The sequence below is a fragment of the Choloepus didactylus genome, chromosome 27, assembly GCF_015220235.1.
Source record: "Choloepus didactylus isolate mChoDid1 chromosome 27, mChoDid1.pri, whole genome shotgun sequence".
Lineage (NCBI taxonomy): Eukaryota > Metazoa > Chordata > Mammalia > Pilosa > Megalonychidae > Choloepus > Choloepus didactylus.
In genome coordinates, this window is record NC_051333.1 from 3,264,161 (window position 1) to 3,285,063 (window position 20,903).

Consider the following 20,903-nt stretch of genomic DNA (forward strand, 5'->3'; position numbering starts at 1 on the left):
AGGACCCCCCCCCCAGATGCCCCCTGCCCATCTGTGATCGGTGGGCGCCCTCCGCACTGGGGGTGTGGGCAGGGGCTTCTCTCCAGGGGTTTTACTCCCACTGAGGGGGAAGGAGGCTCCCAGGACACGGTGAGGTTAGCCGGGGGCTGCAGATTCGCAGGGTGGAGACTCCCTGGCCAGGTGCAGCAGGTGCAACTCTAAGGTCAGGACACGGAGCAGAGACAGAGGAGGGTGCGGGGCGGGGCCGGGGTCTGCGCCTCTGGCTGGCGGCTCCACTTCCGCCTCCTCCCTTCCCGGCTGGGCCTCCTCATTGGACCGGGAAAGGGGAAATTCTTGAGGTGAAAGTCCGACAGGTGGTGGGTGTTGGCTGGGTTCCTGGTCCCTCGGCAGTGCCTGCAGACATGCCCGGGGCTGACGGGGGCCTCAGGGCCTGGGGGTGCCTGCTGCTGCTGGTGAGTGCTCCCCCAGGGGGGCTGGAGCCTGGGACGAGGGAGGGACGGTCTGCCTGCTGGACCCCTTTGTCTGAGGAATGAGTGAGCTGGGGTCCCCAAACCCTGGGTGCCGAGGAGGGAGGGGCTGATGTCTCCTTGGAGAAGGAAGGCGTGAGGGGAGATGGTGGAGGGAGGTGTCTTACACCTGGGCTCTTAGATAGAGCAGTGTGTGGGGTGAGAAAACTCTGGTTTCCGGCAAAATACAAGTATGCTCATAAACACCCAGGATCTGGTCTCCAGCCCCCCTCCTCCCTCAGACTAGCAGCTGGACCCCAGCCCCTCCTCCCTCAGACCCAGGGGTCCAGGCCCCCAGCCCCTCCTCCCTCAGACCCAGGGGTCCAGGCCCCCAGCCCCTCCTCCCTCAGACCCGGGGGTCCAGGCCCCCAGCCCCTCCTCCCTCAGCCCTCAGACCCAGGGTCCAGGCCCCCAGCCCCTCCTCCCTCAGACCCAGGGGTCCAGGCCCAGCCCCCTCCTCCCTCAGACCCAGGGTCCAGGCCCCCAGCCCCTCCTCCCTCAGACCCAGGGGTCCAGGCCCCCAGCCCCTCCTCCCTCAGCCCTCAGACCCAGGGTCCAGGCCCCCAGCCCCTCCTCCCTCAGACCCAGGGGTCCAGGCCCAGCCCCCTCCTCCCTCAGACCCAGGGTCCAGGCCCCCAGCCCCTCCTCCCTCAGACCCAGGCCCCCAGCCCCTCCTCCCTCAGCCCTCAGACCCAGGGGTCCAGGCCCCAGCCCCTTCCTCCCTCAGACCCAGGGGTCCAGGCCCAGCCCCTTCCTCCCTCAGACCCGGGGGTCCAGGCCCTCAGCCCCCAACCTCAGTGTCTCCCCTCCTTCCGGAGTTTCTGGTTGCCCCCTGCCCCGAGGCTTCCGAGGCTGTATTTTTCGGGAAGTGGAACCCATGTGTTTATCTTTGGGCCTTATCAGTCAAGCTAATGCAAGCTCCTTGATCCCCTGGGCTCCACCCCCAGAGGGACTCCCTTGGGGTGACGTTTGTCACAGCCCAGCCCTGGAGGAGGAGAGGCGCCTCCTGGGTTCCTCCTCACCCTCACGCAGGGGTGCGCAGGGGTCTGGGGGACACGGAGAGAGAGGGGCAGGGGGTCCCCACCTGCCCCGACAACCTGCCCTGGGTCAACCGAGGTGAGGTTCAGGGCCTGATGCTCCCTCCTCTGGCTCCCCCCAGGGCTTGTGCGTCTGGACGAGGACCAGGGCGGATGGTGAGTGGCCCCTGCCTGCGTTCACTGCCCACAAGGAGGAGCTCACCTTCCACGAGCCTCTGGGGGAGGGCTTCCCCGTGGGGGTGGCAGGGGTCCGTTGCAGGGACCCTTGGGAATTGTGATTTCTGGACGTGCAGCTGAGCTGGCAGCACTGAAGGGAGAGGGCTGACTTGTTCCTCTGCTCATGTCAGACCCTTCTGAATTTCGCAGCTCCCAGCCCCGTCAGAAACCTGACTGTGGAGGCTCAGACCAACAGCTCCATCACCCTGAGCTGGGCAGCCCCTGAGAGCCCAGGCCTTGAGAACCACACCTACAGTGTCCAGTGCACGGGAGAAGGTGGTAAAAATGAGACCCAAAACACGACAGACACCAGGATCACAGTGGACGGACTTGAACCCGCGTCTTTATATAACTTTTATGTGTGGGCAGAGAAGGATGGAGTGAAGAGCTCCTGGGAGGCTCTCAATGCCTCCACAGGTAGGAAGCAACCAGTGTTTTCCTTCCTTCCTTCCTTCCTTCCTTCCTTCCTTCCTTCTCTCCTTTCTTTCCTTCCTTCCTATCTTTCTTTCTTTCTTCCTTCCTTCCTTCCTTCCTTCCTTTTCTTCTTTCTTTCCCCCTTCCTTCCTTCCTTCTTTCCCTTTTCCCTTCCTTCCTTTCTTCCATCCATCATTCCTTCTCTCTCTTTCATTTTTTTCCCTCCTTCCTTCCTTCCTTCCTTCCTTCCTTCCTTCCTTCTTTCCTTCTATCTTTCTTCTAAGGAATGTGGTGGGCAGTGGTTGAGAACCAGCAGGAGAGCCTAGCATATTCTCTAGTCCAATGCCTCCTTCCAGTGCATCGACCCAGGCCCTTGCTGAGCTCACGGGAGACAACTGGCCACTTCCTGGGACTGTTGACTCAGGAGATGGAGAAAAAAATGTCCATGGGGCCTCCAGCTTCTGAAGTAGGTCAGGCAGTGTCTACGGTTCCCTTCAATCTAGACCATAATACTAGGGAATGTCTCTCATTAGCAACCTGGGCTGTATCGGGGCCAGGGCGTGGTGCCTGAGCTCTGGGGGTGAGGAGTGGTGGTGGGCACTGTGGGGAGTGGACACTGACTCTGCCTCTCCTCCCACTTTCCAAATGGGTCACGGTCTAGAGGCCAGAGTCCTGGATCATCTGTTCTGGTTTGCTAATGCTGCTGGGATGCAAAATACCAGAAACAGATTGGCTTTTACAATAGGGGTTAATTAGTTCACAAATTTACAGTTCCGGGGCCATGAAAATGTCCTAATTAAGGCATTGATAGGATGATACCTTCTCTGAAGAAAGGCTGATGGCATCTGACGTTCCTCTGTCACATGGGAAGGGGCATGGCTGGAGTCTGCTCGGCCTCTCCCAGGGTTAGTTTCTGGTTTCCATTGCTTACTCCAAAGTGTCTCCGGGCTTCACTCTTAGTTTCTCTCTCTCAGCTCCTGTGCATCCTTGCTTATTTCTCCCAGGGTGTTTCTCTCTAAGTGTCTGGGGGTCCTCTCTTAGCTTCTCCAGGGCATACTCTGGATTTCATCTCTTAGCTTCTCTCCTGGTTCAGGTTTCAATGGCTGTCTCCAAAAAGTTCTCTGGGTGTTGTTTCTCTAAGCATCTCTGAGCTTTCTTCAAAATGTCTCTGCCTTTTATCCTCTCATAGAGGACACCAGTAAAACTAATTAAGACCCACCCAATTAAGATGTAAATTGGGTGGATCACATCTCCATGGAAACAACCTGATCAAAAGATCCCAACCACAATAAGTCTGCACCTTCAAGAATGGGTAAAAGAACATGGCTTTCTGGGGAACCTGATAGATTCAAACCAGCACCATCCCAGCTTCTCAGAGTGTGGCCCATGGACAGAGGCATCGGCACCACCTGGGAGCCTGTTGGAGATGCCAAAACTCAGGCCCCTCTGCAGACTGAGTCATTATCTGCTGTTCACCAAGGTTCCCCAGTGACCTGTAGGCACATTAAAATTCAGAAGCACAAGTCTAGACCAGCGTGGTCCAATAGAAACATAGTGTAAGCCACATATGTAATTTTAATGTTCTGGCAGGTGCATTTAAAACAGGAAAAAGAATTTTAATATATTTTATTTAAATGAATAGATCCAAAATATTATCATTTCAACATATAACAAACCTTTTTTTAAATTCAGTTTTCTTGAGATATATTCACATATCATACAATCATCTGTGGTGTACAATGAACTGTTCACAGTACCATTATATAGTTGTGCATTCATCACCCCAATCTATTTTTTGAACATTTTCCTTATATCAGAAAAACTAAAAGTAAGAGTAAAAAATAAAAGTAAAAAAGAGCACCAAAATCACCCCCCCCACACGCTCTATTTTTCCTTTAGTTTTTGTCCCCATTTTTCTACTTGTCCATCCATACACTAGATAAAGGAAGTGTGATCCACAAGGTTTTCCCAATCACACTGTCACCCCTTGTAAGCTATACATTCATCTTCAAGAGTCAAGGCTACTGGGTTGCACTTTGATAGTTTCAGGTATTTACTTCTAACTATTCCAATGCATTAAAACCTAAAATGGGTTGTCTATATAGTGCATAAGTGTGCCCACCAGAGTGACTTCTTGACTCTGCCTCATTTTGCATCCCCCTTTTGGTCAAGAAGATGTTCTCAGTCTCACGATGTTGGGTCCAGATTCATCCCTGGGAGTTATATCCTGCATTGCCAGGGAGATTTACACCCCTGGGAGTTAGATCCCATGTAGGGGGGAGGGCAGTGAGTTCACCTGCCTAATTGGGTTAGCTAGAGGGAGAGTAACCAATCTTTTTTAAAGTAACAAAGAGATATTCTACATCTTTATTTCATACCAATTCTTCATAATTTGGTGTGTATTTTGCACTCGGACACATCTCACTTTGGACAAGTCCCATATTTCAAGAGCTCAGTAGCCTCGTGTGGTAGCTCATGGCCGCCATATTGGATGGCGAGGGTCTAGACCATCCAGCCCACACCTGCCAGGTCCAGAGGTTAAGAAAGGGCTGGAAAACTTGAGAGCCAGAAACCAAAACTGATTTCCTCTCTTGCCGCAATTTTCAGCCCCCAACCCCATCAGAAATCTGACCGTGGAGGCTCAGACCAACAGCTCCGTCACCCTGAGCTGGGCAGCCCCCGAGAGCCCAGGCCTTCGGAGCTACACCTACTGGGTCCAGTGCACTGGAGAAGGTGGTAAAAATGAGACCCAAAACACGACAGACACCAGGATCACAGTGGACGGACTTGAACCCACGTCTTTGTATAACTTTTATGTGTGGGCAGAGAAGGATGGGGCAACGAGCCTCCAGGAGACTCTCAATGCCTCCACAGGTAGGGAGCAACCAGTGTTTTCCTTCCTTCCTTCCATCCTTCCTTCCTTCCTTCCTTCCTTCCTTCCTTCCTTCCTTCCTTCCTTCTTCCTTTCCTTCCTCTCTTAGTTCTATCTTTCTTCTAAGGAATATGGTGGACAATGGTTGAGAACTGGCAGGAGAGCCTGGCATGTTCTCTAGTCCAATACCTCCTTGGGATACATCAAACCAGGCTGTCGCTGAGCTCACAGAAGACAACTGGCTACTTCCTGGGGCTGTTTTGGCTCAGGAGATAGAGAAAAAAATGTCTGTGAGTCCTCCAGCCTTGAAGTGGGTTAGGCAGTGTCTATGGTTCCCTAGAATCTAGACCATAATACTAGGGAGTGCCTCTCATTAGCAACCTGGGCTGTATCAGGGCCAGGGCGTGGTGCCTGAGCTCTGAGGGTGAGGTGTGGTGGTGGGCACTGTGGGGAGTGGACACTGACTCTGCCTCTCCTCCCACTTTCCAAATGGGTCACGGTCTAGAGGACCGAGGCTCACACATCCCAGCTTCTCAGAGTGTGGTCCATGGACAGAGGCATCGGCACCACCTGGTAGCCTGTTGGAGATGCTGAAACTCAGGCCCTTCTGCAGACCGACTCAATCATTATTGGCCATTTAATGAGATTCCCCAGTGATTTTTAGGCACATTAATATTTGGAAACACATGGCTGGAACAGCATGGTCCAATAGAAACATCATGTCAGCCACATATGTATTTTTTTTCATGCTTGTCTTTATTTTATTTGTCATCTGCACATACCCTGGATAAAGGGGGTGTCAGTCGCAAGGTTTTTACAATCACATGTTCACAAGCTAAAAGCTATATAGTTATACAATTATTATCAAAGATCAAGGCTACTGGGTTACAGTTCAGCAATTTCAGGTATTTCCTTCTGCCTATTAGGATACACTAGATACTAAAAAGAAAGGTCTAGATAATGATTCAGTAGTCATAATCATTTGTTAAATCTTTACTTCTCAGTTACACCTCCTCCCTCTCATTTGCTCATTCTCTCAATCTTCAGGGATATCTGGGCAATGTCCAATCTAACTTCTTTGTGCTGAAAAAAGGGCTGTCAGCATTATAGGGTAGAGGAATGAAACTGGTTGAGGTTCTTGGAAAGTCTGGTGCCTCTGGGTTTCAGGGCTTATCTGGCCTAGAAACTATCTGGAGGCTTTAAGTTTCTGAAAAAATAAACTTAATAAGTGAAATTTTGATAGAGTCTGAGAGAGAGCTGAGGGTATTCTTTAGGGTTTTCAGGAACTCTGTAGGCTGGGGCTTGGCACACTGTGGCAATTTGCAATATCTGGCTGAAGCTTGCATAAGAGTAACCTCCAGAATGACCTCTTGACTCTATTTTAAATATCTCAGGCACTGACAGTTTATTTTGTTTCATTTCTTTTTGTTTCATTTCTTTTCCCCCTTTTGGTCAAGATGGCTTCCTCAATCCCATGATGCTTGGGCCAGGCTCATCCCTGGGAGTCATGTCCCATGTTGCCTGGGAGATTTACAGCCCTGGGAGTCATGTCCCATGTAGGGGGAGAGCACATATGTAACTGTAAATGTTCTGGCAGATGCATTTTAAAAAGGAAAAAGAAACAAGTGGGATTAATTTTAATGTATTTTATTTAAACCAATACATTCAAAATATTATCAATTCAATATATAACCAATCTTTTTGAAAATACCAAAGAGATATTCTACATCTTTATTTCATACCAATTCTTCATCATTTGGTGCATATTTTGCACTTGGACGCATTTCACTTTGAACAAGCCCCATTTCAAGAACTCAGTAGCCTGGTGTGGAAGCTTGTGGCCGCCATATTGGATGGCGAGGGTCTAGACCATCCAGCCCACACCTGCCAGGTCCAGAGGTTAAGAAAGGGCTGGAAAGCTTGAGAGCCAGAAACCAAAACTGATTTCCTCTCTTGCCGCAATTTTCAGCCCCCAACCCCATCAGAAATCTGACCGTGGAGGCTCAGACCAACAGCTCCGTCACCCTGAGCTGGGCAGCCCCCGAGAGCCCAGGCCTTCGGAACTATACCTACTGGGTCCAGTGCATTGGAGGAGGTGACAAAAATGAGACCCAAAACACAACAGACACCAGGATCACAGTGGATGGACTTGAACCTGCATCTATGTATAACTTTTATGTGTGGGCAGAGAAGGATGGAGTGAAGGGCTCCCAGGAGACTCTCAATGCCTCCACAGGTAGGAAACAACTAGTATTGCCCTTCTTCCTTCCTTCCCTCCTTCCATCAATCATTTCTTCTCTCTCTTTCTTTCATTTTTTCCCTTCCTTCCTTCCTTCTTTCCTTCTGTCCTTCTTTCCTTGTATCTTTCTTCTAAGGAATATGGTGGGCAATGGTTGAGAACTGGCAGGAGAACCTGGCATGTTCTCTAGTCCAATGCCTCCTTGGAGAAAATTGAGCCAGGCCCTTGCTGAGCTCACAGGAGATAATTGGCCACTTTCTGTGGCTGTTGGCTCAGGAGATGGAGAAAAAAAATGTCCATGGGGCCTCCAGCTTCTGAAGCGGATCAGGCAGCATCTGCGTTTCCCTAGAATCTAGACCGTAATACTAGGGAATGTCTCTCATTAGCAACCTGGGCTGTATCGGGGCCAGGGCGTGGTGCCTGAGCTCTGGGGGTGAGGTGTGGTGGTGGGCACTGTGGGAAGTGGACACTGACTCTGCCTCTCCTCCCACTTTCCAAATGGGTCACGGTCTAGAGGACCGAGGCTCACACAACCCAGCTTCTCAGAGTGTTGTCCATGGACAGAGGCATCGGCACCACCTGGGAGCCTGTTGGAGATGCCAAAACTCAGGCCCCTCTGCAGACTGAGTCATTATCTGCTGTTCACCAAGGTCCCCCGGTGACCTGTAGGCACATTAAAATTCAGAAGCACAAGTCTAGACCAGCGTGGTCCAATAGAAACATAGTGTAAGCCACATATGTAATTTTAATGTTCTGGCAGGTGCATTTAAAACAGGAAAAAGAATTTTAATATATTTTATTTAAATGAATAGATCCAAAATATTATCTTTTCAACATATAACCAATCTTTTTTTAATTCACTTTTATTGAGATATATTCACATTCTATACAGTCATCCATGGTTTTCAATCAACTGTTCATTGAACCATCACCTAGTTGTGCATTTATCACCCCAACCTATTTTTTGAACATTTTCCTTATACCAGAAAAAGTAAAAATAAGAGTAAAAAAAAAAAGTAAAAAAGAATACCAAAATCATTCCCCCCTCACTTCCTATTTTTCATTTAGTTTTTGTTCCCATTTTTCTATTTGTCCATCCATACACTAGATAAAGGGAGTGCGATCCACAAGGTTTTCACAATCACACTGTCACCCCTTGTAAGCTATACATTCGTCTTCAAGAGTCAAGGCTACTGGGTTGCAGTTTGATAGTTTCAGGTATTTAATTCTAGCTATTCCAATGCATTGAAACCTAAAATGGGTTATCTATATAATACGTAAGAGTGCCCACCGGAGTGACCTCTTGACTCTGTTTCATTTTGAATCCCCCTTTTGGTCAAGAAGATGTTCTTAATCCCATGACGCCGGGTCCAGATTCATCCCCGGGAGTCATATCCTGCATTGCCAGGGAGATTTACACCCCTGGGAGTCGGGTACCATGTAGGGGGGAGGGCAGTGAGTTCACCTGCCAAGTTGGGTTAGCTAGAGAGAGAGTAACCAATCTTTTTTAAAGTAACAAATAGACATTGTACATCTTTATTTCATACCATTTCTTCATAATTTGGTGCATATTTTGCACTCGGACACATCTCACTTTGGACAAGTCCCATATTTCAAGAGCTCAGTAGCCTCGTGTGGTAGCTCGTGGCCGCCATATTGGATGGCGAGGGTCTAGACCATCCAGCCCACACCTGCCAGGTTCAGAGGTTAAAAAAGGGCTGGAAAGCTTGAGAGCCAGAAAGCAAAACTGATTTTCTCTCTTGCCCCAATTTTCAGCCCCCAACCCCATCAGAAACCTGACTGTGGAGGCTCAGACCAACAGCTCCATCACCCTGAGCTGGGCAGCCCCCGAGAGCCCAGGCCTTCAGAGCTACACGTACTGGGTCCAGTGCACTGGAGAAGGTGGTAAAAATGAGACACAAAACACGACAGACACCAGGATCACAGTGGACGGACTTGAACCCGCATCATTGTATAACTTTTATGTGTGGGCAGAGAAGGATGGGGCACCGAGCTCCCGGGAGACTCTCAATGCCTCCACAGGTAAGAAGCATCAGTATCCACTCCCTCTTTAGGTGAGAGGTTAAGAGCCAGTAAGGATGGCACCTCCTCTGACCTCTGGCCTCTTGATCTTTAAGCTTCTGCACCAGACCTGAGCCCACAGGTGAGATGTAGCCACAGCTGGGGCTGGCTCTGTCCGACAAAGAGGAGAGTGTGACTAGAAGCCTCCTGCCACTGAATGTGGGCCTTTCTGGGTCCCCTTGCTAGGAAGTGTTTCTTAACAAGCAGGGCTGTGCAGGGACAGAGAAAATCACTAGATGCTTGGGGACTGGCATGTGGAAACCCTGACTGTTGCTTCTGCCAGTTCCTAACCCAGTGACGAGTCTCAGGATGGAGAACCAGACCAACAGCTCCATCACCTTGAGCTGGACAGCTCCCCAGGGCCCTGACCGCCCACTCTACACCTACTGGGTCCAGTGGTTGAGGGATGACATCATACAAGGGAACCAAAGCACCTCAGAGACCTGGGTCACAGTGGAGAACCTGGATCCTGGGGCACAGTACATCTTTACCCTGTGGGCCCAGAGGAATGGTGTCATGAGTGAGAACCAGCAGATTACTGAGGCTACAGGTGAGACAGCCTTAAATCCTTGACCAAGCACTACTGAGGTGGATGAATGGACATTTATGAGACCTTGGGATTGTCCCTGGAAAACACACAATGCCCAGGTCTTCCAGGAATCCCTGAACCTTTGAGTTTTAGGTCCTGTTGCTAGGGAGTGTTTCTCCTTAGACATCAGGACTCTATAGGGGAAAGGACGTCTCCCCTTTGCTCTGAACACCTCAGGTTCTAGGGATTGTGGGAAACGCTGACTCTGTTTCTTCTGTCAGTTCCTAACCCAGTGATGAGTCTCAGGATGCAGGACCGGACCAACAGCTCCATCACCTTGAACTGGACAGCTCCCCAGGGCCCTGACCACCCACCCTACACTTACTGTGTCCAGTGGGTTGAGGAGGGCATGGCCAATGAAACCCAAAACATCTCAGACACCGAGATCATGGTGAAGAACCTGAATGCTGGGAGCCTGTACACCTTCAGCATCTGGGCCATGAGGAATGGAATCAGCAGCAAGAACCAGACTCTCACTGAGGCTACAGGTGAGATACAGTCCAGCTTCAGACCCAGTAGTGTTGGAGTGGGGGAAGAAATAGGAGAGGCGTGTTGGCTGCTTTCTTTAACAGAGCTCAGGTGACCCTACCTGGTCTCAATTGGCACTGAGCTTGTAGATCTGGTTCTAGGAAGTCTTTCCTCAGCAGCCAGGGCTTTCCGAAGAGGGGGACTGTCTCTTTGTCCTTTGGAAGAGAGGATCTTTGGGGAGTAAGAGGGTCACTGATCTCTCAGCACCACCTCTGGGGAACCAATGAAGTCACTAGCTTGACACTAATGAACAGCTTGTCACACCAATTAGATGAAACAAGAAGTGGGTTCTGAGCATGAGTGGAACCAGTTACTCCAATGACCAGGGGCTGGAACTCTAACCCTTGGCCATTTGGGCTAAGAAGCATAAAGCTGGTAGTTCTGTCTAGAAACTTGGTGTGTCTAAAAGTGAGAAAGGGTCCTGTCCTGGGCTGACTGTAGGAGGGAGGATAGAGGGTGACAGATGGGACCAGGGCTGTGGATGGGGGACAGGAGGACAGAGGATTTCTAGGTGCCCACCAGGTCTGGGTTTCCAGGATCATCAGTGACTGAGGCATCTCAGCTTTGCTTTAAGGGGGAAGATGAGCGGGCTTGGGTAGGAGGGTCACTGAGGATACATCCTCCTTAAATCTCTAATACGCACTTCTCAGTTCCCAATGAGGTCACAGATCTGAAGAATGAAACTCAGACTAACAACTCAGTCACCCTAAAGTGGAACCCCCCTGAAGACCCTCACTCTCAGCTCTACATATACCAAGTCCAGTGGGCCAGAGAACAGCCCCAACAGGATCAAGATCCCCAAGGAGATCAGGCCAATCAGACAGACAAGACCAATGAGACTTCGTACATGGTGAAGGCCCTTGAACCTGGGACTCTGTACAACTTCAGTGTGAGGGCAGAGAGGGACAACACAACCAGCTCCTCACAGCACCTCTGTGCATCCACAGGTGAGATGGGTCCCCCCTTTACCTGGTGGGCTGGTCTTAGGTCAAACAAACCTCGGGGTGATGAGAGGCCAATGGACTACAAATCCCATCAGGCCATGGGACAATGACTATGAGTTGCAATGATACAGTCTAGGGGTTCATGGGAATTGTAGTTTGGAAGCTATTTGTGACCCATGTAGGGAGAATGACAAATGATTGAGATATTTTGGTTTGTGGGAGGAGGGATGGGCTAGTTTCTCAGAGAATTGGTGTGATGGGTGGACCTGTCAGAGGACCTCCTCCCTGACTCCTCTTGTTCTTTCTGCCCAGCCCCAGCCCCTGTCACCATCACCTCCTGTGTCAGCACCTCGGGGGGCTACGGGGTCACCCTGACCTGGTCCTGCCCCCAGGGAGGCTACGAGAACTTCACCTTGGAGGTGGGTGGTCAGCAGCAGATTGAAGACAGGTTATCCTGTGAGAAGCATGTGTCCGTGTCAGGCCTGCAGCCAGCTCGGTCCTATCCAGCCACAATCAGTACCACCTGGGATGGAATTAGGGCACACTCTGCCCCAGTGACCTGCTACACCGAGAGTGCAGGTGAGCACTATCCTGCAGGGCCAGGGAGCCAGGATGAAACCCTTGCTAAGCCCCATCAGGCTTGTTGTAAGAGAGGCTCACCCTAGAATGGGTTCTTTTTTTGTTGTTTGTTTGCCTTTTTCTTGTTTATTTTTAGAAACCATTTTATTGAGATATAATTCACATAACATATGATTCATCCACTTAAAGTGAAAAATTCAATGGCTTTTAGTTATAGTCACAGTATTGTGCATCCAACACCTCAAGCAATTTTAGAACATTTTCGTTACTCCAAAAAGAAACTCCACTTTCCTTAGCATTACCCCCTAATTCTCCCATCCCCCCAAACCCTGGGCAACCATTAGTCTACTTCCTGTCTCTATAGATTTTCCTATCCTGGACATTTCATGAAAAGGGAATCATACAATATGTGATCCTCTGTGACTGGCTTCTTTCACTCAGCATAATGTTTCAAGGTTCGCCCATGTTGTAGCATGTATCAGCACTTCGTTCCTTTTTATGGCTGAATAATATTCCATTGCATGGATACCTCCCATCTTGTTTATCCATTCCCCAGTTGATGGACATTTGTTTCTACCTTTTGGCCATTGTGGAGAGGGCTGCTATGAACATTTCTGTACCCATTTTTGTGTGAGCCTATGCTTTTTTTTTTTTTTGAGATAATTAATTTGTCTATTGTTTTATTCATCATTGCCTATACATTATTATGTAGCTTATTTAGCAGCATTTTAAGGAATTTCACTTTAACTGAAAGATCTTTAAATCTACAAATGACAACATTATAGTGATTGTTTACTATGTGCTCAAATGACATTTTTCCCAGGGGTGCTCTCAGTACGCTGGTGAGCAGAATTACTGTATGGTTCATACAAAGAGCCTATGCTTTCATTTCTCTTGGGTATACACCCAGGAGCAGAATTGTTGGATCACATGGTAACTCTGTGTTTCACTGTTTTGAGGAATTGCCAGGCTTTCTTCCAAAGTGGCTGCACTGTTTTGCATTCAGCAATGGGGTACTTGAAGAAGTTTGAACCTTACACTTGGGAAGATTCCAACCATGTGCCATTACCATGGCCATAGCTCACTTACTTCCTAGGCATGAGGGTCCCTTATAAAATTAGGTCTCCATTCTGGCAAGAGGCTATAGGTTGAGGCAATGATAGATGGGTGCGTCTCCAAATCAGACTGCACTGGATCCCATTAAAGGGGTATCCCTCTCTTAGCAACAAGGGAGACTTGGACAGAGCCTCTAGTCCATCTCTGCAGAAGCAGGTTTATGAGGGTACCCAGCCTCCCCACCCACCCAGATTGCCCAGGCAGGCTCACCGTGGTAACCAGGGCTGTTGAGAGGCTGCAGCCTGGGGCCTCCATGGCTGATGGAGTCAGTCATTAACTTGAGTCTTTCCCAAACCAGGCTCCTAAGGACAGATCCTAGGAGAACTCTGAGGCTCCACCAGGCCTCCTTAGGCCCCCTCCTGGGGAGTCTTCCCCTGGCAAACAGGACCCCTGAGAAGACGAGGTCTCGGATCTAGTTGGGGTGCTACTGGCGTTTAGTGGGTGGAGACCAGGGAAGCTGCTCAGCATTCTACAATGCACAGGACGGTCCCACAGCAAATGATCCAACCCAGAATGTCAGTGGTGCTGAGGCTGAGAAACACTTCCTGGCACTGAGGGCTTCAGTTCTTCCTAGACTGTGATTCAATAGATTATGCATAACTAGCGTGTCCCGTGCGCTGTCCAAGGTGCTGGAGCAGCAGCAATTCTGCAGTATCTATCTCAACCTTGTTCAGTAGTGTCAATGGCCCTATTGACATTTGGAACCAGATGCTTCTTTGACATGGGGGGCCTTTCCTGTGCATTGTGGGATGTTTAGCAGCACCTCTGGTCTCCCACCCACTGGATGCCAGTAACACCCTCCCTCAGTTGTGACAACCAAAAATATTTCCAGACATCGCCCAGCGTCCCCTGGGAGAGGGTTGCAGACTCACCACCAGGTGAAAACCACTGCCCTGGATCAGCAACCAGGTCCCTGGGAAAATGGTGTCTTTGGACCAGGCTCCTGGAGAACAGGGAGACTAAGAGGAAAGTTTGGGCGGGATGTGAGGCTTTGAACAGGAATGGACATAGGTTAGACCTGTCTGGCACTTTGCAGAAGGACTCTCCTTCCCCTTTCTGCTCTAGCATTGGCCCTGTGAGCCCCTGATCAATTTTGGTTGAGCAGGGAGCCAGGAGTTCAGTGGGAAAGACGTGGGCTCTAACGGCTCCCCATGCCTTCTGCCCCCAGGGGTCATTGCTGGGGCCATTGTTGGAGTCCTTCTATTTCTCATCCTGGTGGGCCTGCTGATTTTCCTCCTGAAGAGAAGGTGAAACTCAAAACAGACTGACCACCTGTGGGATGGGGGTGTGGAGGGGGGGATGGATGAGGAGTATTGAATTCAGCCTCATTCCCTTTTGTCCATCCCAACGTCCTTTTCCCAGGAGAGGGAAGAGCCAGGAGCAGCAAGCCTCCAGGAAACTGGTCTTAAGGTGAGCAGAGTTTTGGGGAGCCCCAAAGGAATCACTGTCAGGTGCAGTCAGGGGGTGTTTGCTGGGTACCGGGTAGTCTGAGACCAGGGACAGCGAGTTCCCCCCACATGAGTGCTGCAGAAGGAACAAAGCACTTTGCAACATGGACCACGGGCTCACTCCTCACTCCCTAGGCAGCCGGGGACGTGGCACTGGAATCAGTTCCAGTCTCCACGCTGGGGCTTTCACTCATTCATTCTTTCATTCCTTCAACAACTATTAACTGAGCATCTGTTGTGCTTCAGCACTGTTCCAGATGCCGAGGAAATACCAGTAAATTAAAGAAAAATTCTTGCCCTCTTGGATCTTACATTCTAACACAGGAGGACATCAATAAACAAGCTGGCTAATGAAGAATGTGGCACATGATATATACTTGGAGACAAATAAAGCAGGAATGAGGACACGGGCAGGGAAAGTGAGGGAATTAAACTTTTAGAGAGGGTGTCCTTACCAAGAAGACGACTTTTGGAGAAGGTGAGGGAAGGAGCCAAGTGGTTATCTGGGGAAAAGGCAGAGGGACCCGCGAGCACTGAGGCCCTGACAGGGACGCACTTGGTGTGTTCAGAGAATGCTGAGCATCCCTGGGACTCAGCAGTGGGAATGAAGGGAGACGGGTAGGAAGTGAAGGCAGAGAGAATCAGGTGGGGCCTTGCACATGCTGTTAAGGACAGGGCTATTGTTCTGAGATGAGAGTTTTTGAACCGACCAGTTACATCATCTAACATGTTTAAGAGGCAAAGGCACAAGTAGTAGTGAGGCCAGGGAAGAGGCGTGTATTAGTCCAGAGAAGAGACGACTGTGTCTTGGACGAGGAGAGAGTCGGAGGTGGAGATGTTTGGGAGTGTCAGGTTCTGGGTACGCTTTGCAGGTTGACACAATAGGGTCTGCCAAAAGAATGGGTGTGTGGCGTGAGACTCAGAGAGGGCTCGTGGGTGACGTTAGGGATTTTAGCTTGAGCAGCTGGATGGCTGGAGTCACCATTAATTGATATGGGAGGACAGATTTTGGGGCAAAATCAGGAGCTCTGCTGTGGACATGTTAAATTTGAGATGTTTATTAGACATCCAAGTGGAGACTTGAGCAGATAATTGGAAAAGAGGTCCTGAGGTTCAGGAGAAACTTTGCACAAATGTCTTCATCTCTCTCTCCCTCCTCTTTCATAATAGGTCAATAATAATCAAATCTCTATGCGAGAAAGATCACCCTGTGGCTGGTAGAGAGGAAAGGATGGGGAAATAAGGGAAGTTGGGAGACGAGGCACAAAAAGATGAGTCTAGCCCAAGGCAGGGGCCATGGGATACAGATGCACGAGGTGGAACAAATACAGATGTGGGGGAAAATGAGATCTAGTTTCTTCTTTGCCACAGCACCTGTCTTAGCCAGTGTCCCACCCCCACTAAAGTTAGCCTCGTTCCAACTTACCCTGCGCACATTGCCACATTCAGCTCCTGCCAGGTATTTTTGAACTTGTTTGATTCCAAGTCTGGCCCCTTCTATGTGTTGAGCATTTTGAGATCAGCCTCCTCAGTGCACATTTTTGGATGTCCTAGTGTGACCACCCTGTAGGACACCTGGGTGGAGATGTCCAGGTGGCAGGTGGGAAAATAGATGTGAAGCTCAAGAGAGCAAGAAGTAGGAACTGGTGAAGGAGATTCAGAAGTTGCTGATATAAGGTCGAAAGTGGAGCTACAAGAGTGGACAAAACCATTTAAGAAGGGTGTGTCCAGTGAGAAGAGAGGGCTTGGAGATAGACTCTGGGGAACACCTGCCTTGCAGGGTGGGCAGAGGAAGGAGGGCAATCAGGAGATGGAGAAGCAGCAGCCAGAGAGGAAGGGGGCGGATCGGAAGAGGGCATTGCGGAGGAGGGCAGATCTGGAAACAAAGGAAGGAGCAGTCAGTGGGTTTAAATGCTGCTGAGTGGCCAGGTGAGATTTGGACTGAGATGTGTCCTTTGGATTTAGAGCCAGGGCAGTCAGTGGTGACTTTGGAAGACGTCGTTTCTCAGGAGTGTGGGTTTTAAAACCCAGGTCGTGGTGATGTGAGAAAGGAAGTGGGGGGAGCTTGTCTGCATGAGAAGTTTGGATGTGAAGGGGAAGAGAGAGAGAACCCGAGCTGGAGCTACATGGAGTGGAGGGATTTTAAAAATATGGCATGTTTACAAGCTGCAGGGAAAGAGGAGATGGTGCAGATACAGAGGAGAGGGGCAATATGAGGGCTGGAGACCTTCGAGAAGGTGGGAGGGAGTAGACTCAGAGCCCGGGAGAAAGAGAGCATCCTAAGTGGAGGCAGTCCCAAGAGAAGACTAGTAAAGGACATTAAAATCTCCTTTCCCTTCCCCTCTCCCCCTACAGCTCCCCAGGAGACATCCTTGCTGCAGACTTTGCTGACCACATCAGGAGGAAGGAGAAGGACAGCAATTACGGCTTTGCAGAGGAGTACCAGGTGGGTGAGGCAAAGCTGCGCGGGGCTGGGCCACCCCAGGCCGCTCCACACCCTTTGGAAATCGATGGAAGCAGCAACACACATTTCGTTAGATGACACAGAAATTCTCATGCATGAGTTGCTTTTCAAGTCACTGAAATCTTGAACTAGTGGTGTGTACTCTGGTCAGTCCAAAAGAAGTTCCCTGGGATGGCCTGGCTTTCCCGATACCTGCTCCTTTGCCTACTTCTTCAGCCCTCATCTTCCCCCGAATCCTCCCAATGTCCCACGGGGGTGGTGGAGACATAAGCCCTAGAAACCCAGCGGGCAGTGGGGTAAGCAGAGTGATGAAGGCAGGTCGGTGTCTGCAGGGCTGCGTGACGAACACCACGCTGTGGGTGCCTTACACGAGGGCGTTGGCTTGGGCAGTTTTGGCAGCTGGAGGTCCGACTTGGAGGTGTCGGCAGGACTGACTTTCTCCTGGAGTCCGTGGGGTTCTGGTGACGGGCAGCCACAATTCTTGGTGTGTCGATGCACCTTGGCCTCGTCTCTGGCCATCCCTCTCTCCTTTGGCTTCTCCTACAACTGCATCTAAATTTTCTCTGCCTTTAAGGCCTCCAGTCATATGGATTAAGGATTCAATTTCGCTTCATCTGAGTAGGATTTTAGAAGATCCTATTCACAGGAGTGGGGATCAGAACTTGACAGGGCTTTGTGGGGGATGTGATTTGAACCACCACAGGGACTGTTAGGGGAACCCCTGGGGGAAGATGGAGGAACCCCAGCCTCCACCCACCCCTCCTCTGCCTCCGCCCCCAGCAACTGGCCCTGGAGGGCTACAGCCAGCCTCAGGCCGTGGCGTCTGGCCCGGAGAACAGAGTCAAGAACCGCTACCGAAACGTGCTGCCCTGTGAGTCTTGGGGTTCCGCTGAGCCCGTGCCCAGCCCTGGGTCTCCCCACCCCTGTCTGCACTGCTGATGCCGGCCTCGTCCCCTAGATGACTGGTCCCGGGTGCCCCTGGAGCCCCTCCATGGGGAGCCGGGCTCTGACTACATCAACGCCAGCTTCATGCCGGTAAGGAAGGGGCTGAGCCAGCCCGGGGCGACCAGGGCCCGAGGGGACCGCCCGCAGCCCCCCTCCCGCCTCACCTGCTCTCCCCGACCAGGGGCTCTGGAGCACCCAGGAGTTCATCGCGGCCCAGGGCCCCCTCCCCCAGACCGTGGGCGACTTCTGGCGAATGGTGTGGGAGCAGAGGTGCCGCACCCTGGTCATGCTCACCAACTGCGTGGAGTCCGGCCGGGTGAGAGGGGCGGCCCCAGCCATGACCTTCCCTTAATGTGACCCCAACCCTGACTCCGCATCTGTCTCCAACCCTGACCTCCCCAACCCCCAGACCACCCGCTGGTGCACACGTGGGGTGTGGGTGAGCCCAGCGGCCTTGGGACAGAGGGGCGGGCCCTCCTGCCCCGGTTCTGGTGAGAAGGGCCATGGGAGGGTGCACGAGGCACCTCTCGGTCTGACCCCCCACCCCCCTCCCAGGTGAAGTGTGAGCACTACTGGCCCCTGGACGCTCAGCCGTGCACCCACGGGCACCTGCAGGTGGTCCTGGTGGGTGAGGAGGTGCAGGAGCACTGGACCGTACGGGACCTTCAGCTTCTCCACGTGAGCCCCCCCACCTGGTGACGCTCCAGGAAGCCCCCTGGAACATCCACGGGGTCTAGGCTTCTTCCCACTCCCCCGAGGGTCCTCAGTGCCCCCGGGGATTTCCCCACTGGTCGGGGAACCCAGCCCCTCGGGCCTCCCCAGGTCCCCGAGCCTGTGGCTCTCCCTCCCCCCAACCCCCTCCTTCCAGATGGAAGAGCAGGAGACCCTGTCCGTCCGTCAGTTCCACTATGTGGCCTGGCCAGACCACGGAGTCCCCCAGTCCCCAGACCCCTTGCTGGCCTTCTGGAAGATGCTCCGGCAGTGGCTGGACCAGACCGCGGGGCAAGGCCCACCCATCGTGCACTGCAGGTGAGGCCCAGCCCAAGCCCCTCGGGGCTCAGAGAAGGGTGCCATGTGGGTCCTCGGGAAAGAAAGACGAGAAGGTAAAGGGGAGGAGAAGTGAGCGAGGAGAAGGAGAACAGAAGGAGGAACGAATGGGCAGGAGGAGGGAGCAGCCAAAGGTTTTGAGAATCATTTAAAGCACCTCCTCAGGCTCCTGGACTGGGGCCCACCCCATCGATTTAGGCTGAATGTCCATTGCTCAGATGTCACCTAATTTATAAACATTCAGGGCATGAGGAGAGGGGCTCCCTCTGGGGTGATGGTCCTCTGAGGCCGGAGCTCTGGTTTCGGTGAGAGCTGACACGTAGGGAATACTTACGTGTGTCAATCTGTGATGAAAGTGTCTTAGCCACAAGCTCGCCCATCCTTGACCCAACCCCACGGGAGAGGGATTTCCCCCTATTTTGTCTCAAGGAAATCAAGAGTCAAAGCTTAAGCCATTGGTCCCTGGCTGAGCTGGGATTTGTTTCTGGCTGTGCTCATGGCTTCCTAGCGTCCCTGCTATACGGGGCCCTGAGAGCAGCCCCGTCCACCGACAGCCCCCTCTGGAGGTGGCCCCGCTATAGTGTCCTCTCTTCCCCCATATGGTGGTCAGGATTACCGGCCTGTGCATGAACCCCAGCTCTGCCACTTCTTAGCTAGGTGGTCTTGCTCGGCCCCTGTTTTCTCATCTGTAAAATGGGCATCTAATAGCCCCAACTTCCAGAGTGACTGAAGCAGGCAAAGCACTCAGCCCAGGGCCTGGCAGGTTACAAAGAACTCACTCCACACACAGACCTTCTCATTATTTTCTACTGAAGTGGGAACTCCCCACTTAAATGGGATCCCCCAGAATCTCACTGAATACCTGGGTCTCTGGGCACACCTAACACAGACCCCTCCAGTAAGCCAAGACCCCAGACTCCCCCTCCCGCGGCCTGAACGCCCCTCCCCTGTCCAGTGCCGGGGTGGGCCGCACGGGCACGCTCATCGCCCTGGACGTCTCGCTGCGGCAGCTGGAGTGCGAGGGTCTCGTGGGACCCTTCAACTTTGTGAAGAAGATGAGGGAGAGCCGTCCCTTGATGGTGCAGACGGAGGTGAGGGGTGCAGGGGGGAGGGGAGGGGAGCGGGGAGGGGGAGGGGCCCGGGGTGAAGGCAGGCTGAGGCTCAGGAGGCTGCCCCCGGCCCTCTCCCCTCCCCAGGCCCAGTACGTGTTTCTGCACCAGTGTATCTTGAGGTTCCTCCAGCAAGCAGCCCCAGTTCCGGCTGAGAAGGGGGCTGCACGTGAGGACCTTCTCTACGAGAACATAGCTGCCATCCGGGCCCATGAGTGGGAGGCCTAAGCCCGGATTCCTGGATCCCTGGGAGAGGACAGGGCTGGGAGCCTGAACTCCTGTTTCCCAGGGGCAGAAGGATCTGGTGGGCTTGGGCTCACGGGTCCTGCGGAAGGTGGGCCCCGGATTCCTGGTTCCTTGGAGGGGGAGAGGGCTGGGAGCTGGCATTTCCTAGTCCTTTGAAGGAGACAAAGGTCCCAGGCGCCAAGGTCTCAAGGAGGGGAGCTGGAATTCCAAGGCAAGAGGGAATTAGGGCCCAGAATTCCAGCTGCCCGAGGAGCAACAGCGGGCAGGAACCTGTCCAGCTTTTACTTCAGCCGCCAAATCAGTCTTGTGTGCTCTGGGGTTGAAGGGGTCCCTCTGACAAGGCCCTCCTGCACCTCGCTGCCTGTATGTATTTTTCTTTCTATCCCATAATTTATTAAATTATTAACTGCTCTCCCAAGAGCCGGTTGCCCTGGTGGATTTCTGGGTCTGGAAGTAATATTGGGGTGGGGGTGGGAGCAATGGAGTTTCTGAGGTCTGGGTGTTGAACCCCAGGGAGAAAGC

General features: G+C 51.9%; 1 protein-coding gene across 5 annotated transcripts; it reads left to right on the top strand.

Annotated features, from left to right (window-relative positions):
* The first annotated feature begins 338 nt into the window (after nucleotides 1-338).
* PTPRH (protein tyrosine phosphatase receptor type H) lies at nucleotides 339-20,801 on the top strand. Of its 5 annotated transcripts, XM_037819567.1 has the most exons (20): nucleotides 339-452; nucleotides 1,666-1,699; nucleotides 1,910-2,176; nucleotides 4,781-5,047; nucleotides 7,015-7,281; nucleotides 9,061-9,327; nucleotides 9,650-9,916; nucleotides 10,177-10,443; nucleotides 11,134-11,430; nucleotides 11,740-12,006; nucleotides 14,291-14,369; nucleotides 14,485-14,532; nucleotides 16,926-17,016; nucleotides 17,815-17,905; nucleotides 17,993-18,069; nucleotides 18,161-18,295; nucleotides 18,535-18,657; nucleotides 18,848-19,008; nucleotides 19,982-20,117; nucleotides 20,223-20,801. In XM_037819567.1, exons 1-20 carry the CDS (start codon nucleotides 402-404, stop codon nucleotides 20,361-20,363), a joined length of 3,333 nt encoding a protein of 1,110 aa, XP_037675495.1. In that variant the 5' UTR covers nucleotides 339-401; the 3' UTR covers nucleotides 20,364-20,801. The 5 variants fall into 5 exon arrangements, with proteins under 5 accessions (XP_037675495.1, XP_037675497.1, XP_037675496.1 ...); XM_037819569.1 differs by lacking the exon at nucleotides 9,650-9,916; XM_037819568.1 differs by lacking the exon at nucleotides 7,015-7,281.
* The last annotated feature ends 102 nt before the right edge of the window (nucleotides 20,802-20,903 follow it).

Bases quoted from the DNA above. Each gene is read 5' to 3' on its own strand.
- PTPRH (XM_037819567.1), top strand. From the start codon at position 402: ATGCCCGGGGCTGACGGGGGCCTCAGGGCCTGGGGGTGCCTGCTGCTG. The intron at 12,007-14,290 runs GTGAGCACTATC...TTCTGCCCCCAG, and splicing joins CTGCTACACCGAGAGTGCAG to GGGTCATTGCTGGGGCCATT. The intron at 19,009-19,981 runs GTGAGGCCCAGC...TCCCCTGTCCAG, and splicing joins CCACCCATCGTGCACTGCAG to TGCCGGGGTGGGCCGCACGG.